Below are 9,614 nucleotides of genomic sequence, written 5' to 3' on the forward strand. Positions count from 1 at the left end.
ATTGGTGGAGAAATGTGTACCTACAGTATAAGAATGCCTGCCAAATGCCATGTATTTACAGCCAGTCTTTCAGAATTTATTCTGCTGGTTGTCTCTGTGCACAGATAATAAACTGCTTTTCTCCAAAGAAGATTTTGCTTTCCTGGTACTTTTGTTCCCTCCAAGGTCCGGGGATGGCGTGGCTGATGGATCCCTAGGTAAAGAAGGCTTCATTTCTTTGGGGGCTCGTCCGGGATAAGCCCCCTCCCCAAATACGGACCGGAGGGCCAGGCTCAACCAAGGTGAACAGCTCAGCAGCGTTTGCAGGCTTCAGCGCGCACCCCGCCTGTTTCGTGGGGGAAGCCGGCCACACTGTCCTGTAGTGGAGACATCTTGTTGAGGGAGAAAAACAAAGAGGACGGCGCCGAGGGGACAGGTCCGCAGCGGAAAACGGTAAGCCCAAGGGAAAAGGGCGTGGGCCCAAGGGAAAAGGGCGAGGCCTGATCAGCCTCAACTGGTTGTGCAGTAGAGTGCCGCCAGTAAGGTTTGGTAAAAAGGGAAACAGGGGGAAATTATTTTGGTGTATTTAGTGTGTTACATGTTGAAATTATATTGGTGTGTTTTGTATGTTGTATGTTGCATGTCAGATACTCTAGTGACTGAATTGTCAAGTGTGGGCCAGGGCTTAGTGTCCCCCTTGGCCGAGCGATTGTAGGGCTGTAGTGTGTGGAGTGTGAAAGAATTTACAACCTGTTAGGAGCAGAGTATCTGGAAAAAAAAAAAAAATGGGGTCTGGGGCAAGCCAATGTAGTCCTCTGGAATGTTTTTTAAACAACTGGAAAGCAGCCACAAAGCATGATGATTGGGGAATCAAATTGAGAAGACAGAGGATGAGGACATTGTGTGAAGTTGATTGGCCCCAACAAACTAATTGGCCATCGGAGGGCAGTCTTAATTTGCAACTAATCAGCCCACTATATCAAAATATCTTGAATGTCCACCCAGACCAGATCCCTTATATTTCTACTTGGAAAACCAATGTAGAAAAGAACCCACCGTGGTTGAAAGCCTGCCGAGGCGACGCCCCACAAAGTACAGTTTGTGCAGTTCGACCGGCAGGGAAGTTAGAAAGGCCCCCAGTGATACCAGACCCAGAAGATGAGGAGGGAGGAATTATTAAACCACCTCCACCCTATGCTCCACCAACTGCCCCTCAGGCAATTCCACCAGGCCCAGGTCCCCAGGCACTGGGAGGAGCTGGCCCCCAGCCCAAACCCAAGACTGATGAGTCAGAAGGAGAAGAGGATGATGAGGATGAAGAGTTTGTAGAAAGATTAGTCAAGCTGACAAATAATAACAAGACATGGACAGAGGAGCAGGCAGAACGTTTAAGGAAGTATGTGGAACCTTATGCAAAAGAAGTGGATGTCAGCCACTATTTGTTAAAGGCAGCGGAATGTACAGGGCAACATAAAAGGAAGTGGCAGAGAGAGTGGGGAAGGGCGGCGAAAAGAGTGACCCTCCATAGGGCACATAAAGCACAGAAAAAGGGCGCGGCCAGAGTGATGCCTCTGCGTAGAGTGTATGACCCTCCGGCCCCTGCGGGACCTAACGGGGTGGTGCCCAATAGAACTTATACAGTTCAACATGTCCCCTTCTCTAGTGCAGATGTTTGTAATTGGAGGAACCAAAACCCTTCATTTGAGGAAAACCCAGCAAAAATAATAAAGCTGTTTGAGGGAATTTTCAAAACCTACAATCCGACTTTTGATGATGTGCAATATTTGATGGATGCCCTGCTAACTACAGAAGAGGCTAGGCGAATTCATGCTGAAGCCCGAGCACACATGAGAGCGCAGGGGGCAGGAGATCAAGCTGTTGCAACAGGATATCCTGAAAATACACCGAATTGGGATTATCAGACCACTGAGGGGCAAAACGCCCTCACCACTTATCGCCAGAATGTCTTAAATGGCATGAGAAGGGCAGCCAGGAAGCCTACTAATTTTGCCAAGATCAGGGAGATAATGCAAGGGAGTGAGGAGCCCCCAGGCGCCTATCTGGAAAGACTGAAGGAAGCCTACCGCCAGTATACCCCTGTGGACCCAGATGAGGCTGTCAATGCCCCTATCATAAAAACTGCCTTTGTAGCTCAGGCAGCACCCGATGTCCGCCGAAAAATCCAGAAACACGAGGCTTTCATGGGCCACACCCTTGAGTGGATGCTAGAATTGGCTCAAACCACTTATAATCAGAGGGAGGAAGAGGCACAAAAGAAGAAAGAGAAATATCAAGCAAAAAAGTTGATGGCATTACAGGCTACCACACCCACCCCTCATAAAAGAGGAAGCACCCAGGGAGGAGGACAAGGCCGTCTGGGGAGGAACCAGTGCGCCATCTGCTGGCAGGAAGGGCACTGGAAAAGAGAATGCCCACAGGCTCACTTAGATGGAAGAGGACGAGGAGAACGAGTCCCAGGGCCAAACCCCGTGGGATCTGGACAGGAACTGAGACCCTGGACATTGGCGAATGTTGGCAGGGGTAGAGGACAAGGACAGGGACCCCCCTGGCACCCCCCAACCCAAAGACAGCCCGGCGCAATGAGCCTGAGAGAGAAAGAAGAAGAATATTAGGACAGACCGGGCCCAGCTGATTTAGGTTCCCGTGAGCCCATGGTCAAAATACAAACAGGGAGCCGAACCATCCCCTTCATGGTTGACACCGGAGCCGCCCACTCTGTTTTGCCAGTACCAGTATCCAAGCCCACCAAGCAAACAATTAATATAATAGGAGCTACAGGCAAATCACAAAGAGCCCCATTCCTGCAATCTGTTGCTTGTAGCTTGGGCGGTCAAGTGGTCCAACACAAGTTTTTGTATATACCGGAGTGTCCCATCCCATTATTGGGCCGAGACCTGCTATCAAAATTACAAGCCCAGATTTCTTTCCAACCAACGGGAGAAGTAACAATGACCACAGGGCCAGCAGGGGAATTCTCCTTAGAGGTACCCTTAAGGGAACATTGGCGCTTAATGATGGTAAAAGAAGAGGAGGGGATTATTTCAGAGGACCTCCTGCAAGAAGTTACCCCTGATGTGTGGGCAGAAAGCAACCCGCCCGGAATGGCAAAGAACATCCCACCTATAATAGTCAAGCCCAAGCCATTCGCCAACCCTGTGGCTGTGAACCAATATCCTATCCCCCGAAGAGCTGCGGAGGGAGTATGGGTACATTTGGAACGGTTACTTCGCCATGGCATCCTGAGACAGTGTCAATCTCAGTGGAACACCCCACTCTTGCCGGTGAAGAAGGAAGATGGCACGTACCGTCCAGTCCAAGACCTTCGATTGGTCAACCAGGCCGTGGAAACCCTCCACCCCAATGTGCCCAATCCTTACACGCTGCTGAGTCTAATACCTCCTACTGCATGTTGTTTCACAGTATTGGACTTGAAGGATGCATTTTTCTGCTGCCGCCTGGCAGAGGAAAGTCAGCCCCTGTTTGCATTTCAATGGACAGATCCAGGAACAGGCACCAGGGTGCAATACACGTGGACAAGGCTTCCACAAGGCTTCAAGAATTCTCCAACCCTTTTTGGGGTAGCATTGGCATCGGACTTGTCTAGCTTCCCCACCAGCCCACGCAGAGTCTTGTTGCAGTACGTGGATGATCTTCTTTTGGCTTGTTCAGACAAAGACACGTGTATGGAAGCCACCAAGGACTTGCTGAACCATCTGGGTGAAGCGGGATACCGAGTATCTAAGAAAAAAGCCCAAATATGCCAACCTACCGTGAAATATCTTGGATTTGATATATCTTATCAGCAACGGACCCTAAGGGAAGAGAGGAAGCAAGCCATTACCCAGATTCCAAAACCAAAAAATCGCAGAGAACTTCGTGGCTTTCTGGGATCGGCAGGATTCTGTAGAATATGGATACCAGACTACAGCACAATTGCCAAGCCTCTGCACGAATCAACCAGAGGGACGGAAAAGGACCCCTTTGTGTGGGGAGAAGAGCAGCAACAGGCCTTCCAGGATTTGAAAAGGGCATTGCAACAAGCACCAGCGCTGGGTATCCCAAATCCAGAAAAGCCTTTCTCCCTGTTTGTGGATGAAGACCAGGGAACAGCAAAGGGAGTGCTATGCCAAAAACTGGGAAGCTGGCAACAGCCTGTGGCATACCTATCTGAGCGCCTGACACCTACAGAACAAGGTTTACCGCCATGTATGAGAGCAGTTGTGGCAGTAGCTACCCTACTGAATAAGGCAGACAAATTTACTTTTGGCCAAGACACTGTTTGTGTGACCCCGCATGCAGTCCCAGCTCTGCTCGACATGAAGGGTACCTATTTCCTCTCCCAAGCAAGGATGAGAAAGTGCCAGATGCTGTTGTTGCACCCGCGTTTGAAGTTCCAGGTTACTACCGCCCTCAACCCAGCTACCCTGTTACCGGTAGGAGAAGGTGAGGAGCAGACGCACGATTGCATTGAAGTGATGGATGAAGTATATTCCAGCAGACCTGACCTAAAAGATGAGGCAAACCCCCACTGGCCTTCATGGTTTGTAGATGGAAGCAGCTTTGTTGAGACTGGACAGCGGAAAGCAGGCTATGCAGTGGTAGCCCTGGAAGACCAGGTGATCGAAGCAAAATCACTCCCGCCTGGAACATCGGCCCAGCTGGCAGAGCTAACTGCGCTTACCAGAGCCCTGAACCTGGCAAAGGGACAGGAGATAAACATTTATACAGATTCTAAGTATGCATTCCTGACTTTACATGCCCATGGAGCCTTATGGAAAGAAAGAGGTTTGCTTACCTCCAGAGGAAACCAGGTGGCCCACCCACAAGCTCTATTGAACCTTCTGGATGCTGTATGGGAGCCCGAGGCAGTGGCAGTTATCCATTGCTATGGCCACAAGACTGGACCAGGGGAAGTGGCCAGAGGAAACCGATTGGCAGACAGAGTAGCCAAGGAAGCAGCCCAAGAACTGGCCCCCGCCTCGGTTATTGGAGCACTGGTCCCAGAAGAGATTTTAAGCACCGCTGACAAGCCAGCTTACACAAAGCAGGAAAAGGACACTGCAGACGCCCAGGAACTGACATTGTCCAAAGAAGGATGGTACCTTACCCATGATGACAGGATATGGATTCCAGAGTCTCTTTCTCGGCAGATAATTCAGAGATATCATGGTTCAACCCACATAGGACCCGATGCTACAACCAAGCAGCTGGGGAAGTGCTTCTATATAGCCCACCTCTACCAACTGGCAGCCCAGATCTCCAGGAAATGCCTGCTATGCCAAAAGAATAATCCCAGAGCCGGACCACTGGCTCCCCCAGGGAGTCAGCATAGTGGAACTGCACCTATGGAAGATCTTGTCGTGGACTTTACTGAATTACCCCGTTGTGGACTACACCGCTACCTGCTGGTGGCAGTGTGCACCTACACCGGATGGGTCGAAGCATGGCCAACAAAGACTGAAAAGGCATTTGAAGTAACCAGGTGCCTGCTTAGGGAAATCATCCCTCGCTATGGATTGCCAAGGTCCATAGGATCTGATAATGGACCAGCATTTGTTCACGCAGTCCTACAGGGACTGGTAAAGGCGCTCCAGATCAACTGGAAGCTGCATACTGCTTATAGACCCCAGAGTTCTGGAAAGGTAGAGAGAATGAACAGAACTCTAAAGAATCAGCTGTCCAAGCTGACGCAGGAGACCGGGTCTAATTGGGTGGCCATGTTGCCCTTGGCATTGCTCAGGGTCCGCAGCCTCCCGTCAAAGCGGACCCATTTGTCACCATTTGAGGTTTTGTTTGGGAGACCAGTCCCCTATGTTAGAATGTTAACTCCATATGCTAGCCAAGATATGCAATTGAATAACTATGTACAGTCACTCTCCCAAGTTCTCTCCTGTTTCAACAGGTGGACCCAGGCTCGCACCCCATGTGTGTTAACTGAACCGTTCCATCAGTTCGAGCCAGGTGATGAAGTGTGGGTGAAAGACTGGCAGCGAGCCCCCCTACAGCCTTGCTGGAAGGGACCATACACTGTGCTACTTTCTACACCTACTGCTGTGAAGGTTGCTGGCATCACCCCGTGGGTCCACCATACTCGAGTGAATAAAGCTATTTCAGACTGGACAGTTACACCAGATCCAGAGAACTCCCTCCGGCTGACTATCGCCAGACGCCTGGCAGACGACCGCTCTGCTGATATCACACCGGAAGCTGATATCTCTACGCACAGCTGAAGAATTGGATGGGAGGGGCGCCCACCGGGAGCGCCTCCAACGTTCCAGCCTTGCAGCCTTTGTCCCCTGATAACGTCCAGAACCCTGAACGAACTTTAGTATGCATTATATGGTATGAGGAGGAAGCAGTGGGGATTTTGACACCAAGCATTTGCAGTTTACAGGCGGCTACCTATTCGTGTGGGTGTGTAGTGGCCCATCCACCGTGGGTACCCTCTCCTTGGGGGGCAAGGTTATCCTCCACCCATCAGGGGTACCATCATCCCCCGGGGATTGAGGAGTTTTATCTCCACACCATAGGGTTTGACGCTTGGAGGTATCCCCGACCTTGTTTCCCTAACCAACTTGAGCGTCCGGATAACCCCAACCCCCTTTCCAGACCCATACCATGACTGATCTGTGGTGGGGAGAGCCCTGGCATTCTTGGGGTTGGTGGGTGGGAGTTATCTCAACTGCCCTTGTCACGTGGATGTGTCTCTTTTTTTTGCTGGCACGAGCGCCATAGAATTTGCGGGAAGAAGCGTCCCTCCTCCATCCCACTGACAGTTCTCCTTCTCTTCCTAGTTGGGGAACCCGCCTGCGCTCTGGCCCAGGGGGAAGTAGGGTCCTGGATCTCCCAGGTAAACATTACCCGTATCATGGTCACGCGGGGCATCCACAACCCTTACAACCGCTGGCTGCAAACGGCAGAAATGGTAGCTAAGGAGGAGAATAGGACCCGTTGCCTTGTTTGTGCCTTGGGACCTCTGGATGCGGCTGGGGGCATGCCCCTGCTTCCGTTGCCTCTTAATCGGACCCGAATCCAGTATACTGGAAGTAAATTCCAGTGGGGCCCATACTGGAATCATCCCTATCCCCTCCGTGTTTATCGGATTCCCGGATGGTTCTGTGTCAACCAGACCAAAAATGCCACCCTTGGACACAATATAACTTTTACTGGGCGCTCCTCATGCAAGTGTACGTGTAACCCCACTGATACCACTGAGTGTGGCGGAGCCTGCACCAATTTAAATCTTTTAGCTTTTAGTTCTATGGGTGACCATATGGCCACCCAGAACAAGGATCCTGTATATTGGATTTGTGGGACAAAGGCTTTCCACCACCTCCCCAACGGTTGGTGGGGCAATTGTTATCCAGCCTTCCTTTTACCCCCCATGTGGCTGCTCCCTACCACCTTATTTCCCCATCGCAATCACAGATCTGTTGATATCACGAATATAGCCTCAGGGAGCAAGCAGACGTGGGGAAAGGATGAATGGCCACCTGAGCGAATAATTGCCCACTATGATCCGGCCTCCTGGAACCCTGGTGAGTTAGTAGCAGGTGCCAGAGAGCCCATGTACAATCTAAATCGCATAATCCGACTCCAGGCAGTAGTAGAGATTGTGGCCAATGCAACGGCCACCGCCCTTCGCCTTGTTGCTACCCAGCTGGATGAGACCCGCACTGCTGTCCTCCAGCTGCGTTTGGGAATGGACTTTATTCTGGCCAAACAAGGAGGATTTTGTGCTGCCCTCAACCTGACTGGTGGAGCATGCTGCTTCAATATTTCAGATCATGGTGAAGCCATCCGTAATCTAGCCGCAAGTATTGAGAAGGTGGCACACGTCCCTGTACAAGTGTGGGAAGGATGGAATATGTCTTGGCTAGATAAGCTTTTGCCAAATGGGTGGCTCAGAGGAATGTTTTTTATGCTCTTAGGACCAATTTTATTTTTATTGCTTCTTTGCTTCTGTATTCCCTGCTTGGTGCAATGCTTGCAAAATATGGTGCACAAAACAATGTCGCGCATGATGGGTCCCCGAGTGATAGCTTTGATGCGTGAATACCAGCCTATTGCCTTGGACGAGCCAGAAGGCTGTCCAAAAGAAGAGGAGGGAATGAAGGAAGGGACGGTTTAGCTCTGTAGCAATATAGATTGCCTGAGCAAGCTTTGGCTTTAGATTCCAATAAAGATTGCTTAAGCAGGTTTGGCTTGTGACACTGGTCAAGTAAAGAATAAGAGGAGCCACGTAGGCTCAAAAGACAGGGAAATGGGTAAGGAACGTGCTTAACGTGATTATCCTCCTAAGGTGTGCCTATAGGTTGGCAATTGGTGATTGGTGGAAGGAAGGTGTACCTATAGGTTGGCAATTGGTGATTGGTGGAAGGAAGGTGTACCTATAGGTTGGCAATTGGTGATTGGTGGAAGGAAGGTGTACCTATAGGTTGGCAATTGGTGATTGGTGGAAGGGAGGTGTACCTATAGGTTGGCAATTGGTGATTGGTGGAGAAATGTGTACCTACAGTATAAGAATGCCTGCCAAATGCCATGTATTTACAGCCAGTCTTTCAGAATTTATTCTGCTGGTTGTCTCTGTGCACAGATAATAAACTGCTTTTCTCCAAAGAAGATTTTGCTTTCCTGGTACTTTTGTTCCCTCCAAGGTCCGGGGATGGCGTGGCTGATGGATCCCTAGGTAAAGAAGGCTTCAGTACCCCTGCCCGTACGGGCCAGTCCTGACAGACTCTAGGGTTGTGCGCCCATCTCACTTAAGAGGCCGGGGGCCAGCGCTGTCCGGAGACACTTCCGGGTCACGTGGCCAGCGTGACGAAGCTGCTCTGGCGAGCCAGCACCAGCGAAGTACACGGGAACGCCGTTTACCTTCCCGCTATAAAGCGGTACCTATTTATCTACTTGCACTTAAGGGTGCTTTCGAACTGCTAGGTGGGCAGGAGCTGGGACCGAAAGACGGGAGCTCACCCCACCGCGGGGATTCGAACCGCCAACCATACGATCGGCAAGTCCTAGGCGCTGAGGTTTTACCCACAGCGCCACCCACGTCCCTTTGAAGAAGACAACATAGTTCCATTTAATTTCATGTTAGCTCAGGTTGCCTTGTTGACAAAAATGCTTTGCAGCCATTTTGTAATAGCTTCTTGGGGACTATAGATAAGCTCCTTTGCTAATGGGCAGAACTTAATTTTATGTATATTGTGGCTTCCAAGGAGAAGAATAACAAACCCTCTTCAGCAGCTGCTTAAAAGTGGTGGCATCTGGCACATGAAGCCAAACGAATTATACTTACTGGGCAACTGCAGAAGAGGGACACCTAAATATTGTTGTGTTTTTGTTCCTTCAGATGTGTATAAATCCAAAAGGTTCCAAACATGCCAGCATTTTGCATCCTCGCCAGTACTTATGTTCCTAAGGTAGAATACCCATTTTAAATACCCATTTTAAAAGCTGATACATCAAACTGCTTTTTTTGTCTGTAGCAATTGCCTTGCTGATTTCAGTGTGAAAAAACAAATAAGGCATTTTGAGGGTCAATCTACTGATGGCAGTGGTAGAGGCAGCCTGGTAGAGGAATTGGAATGAAGAGAGGTTTTTACCATTTTGCC

General features: G+C 50.1%; 1 protein-coding gene across 1 annotated transcript; it reads left to right on the top strand.

The window, feature by feature from the left end:
* Positions 1-8,297, top strand: LOC128405398 (syncytin-2-like). The gene is made up of 2 exons (XM_053371983.1): positions 1-432; positions 5,903-8,297. Exon 2 carries the CDS (start codon positions 6,869-6,871, stop codon positions 8,129-8,131), a length of 1,263 nt encoding a protein of 420 aa, XP_053227958.1. The 5' UTR covers positions 1-432; positions 5,903-6,868; the 3' UTR covers positions 8,132-8,297.
* The last annotated feature ends 1,317 nt before the right edge of the window (positions 8,298-9,614 follow it).

Source organism: Podarcis raffonei, chromosome 17 (assembly GCF_027172205.1).
Source record: "Podarcis raffonei isolate rPodRaf1 chromosome 17, rPodRaf1.pri, whole genome shotgun sequence".
Taxonomy (NCBI): Eukaryota; Metazoa; Chordata; class Lepidosauria; order Squamata; family Lacertidae; genus Podarcis; species Podarcis raffonei.

Excerpts from the sequence above, each read along its gene's own strand:
- LOC128405398 (XM_053371983.1), top strand. The coding sequence starts at position 6,869 with ATGGTCACGCGGGGCATCCACAACCCTTACAACCGCTGGCTGCAAACG.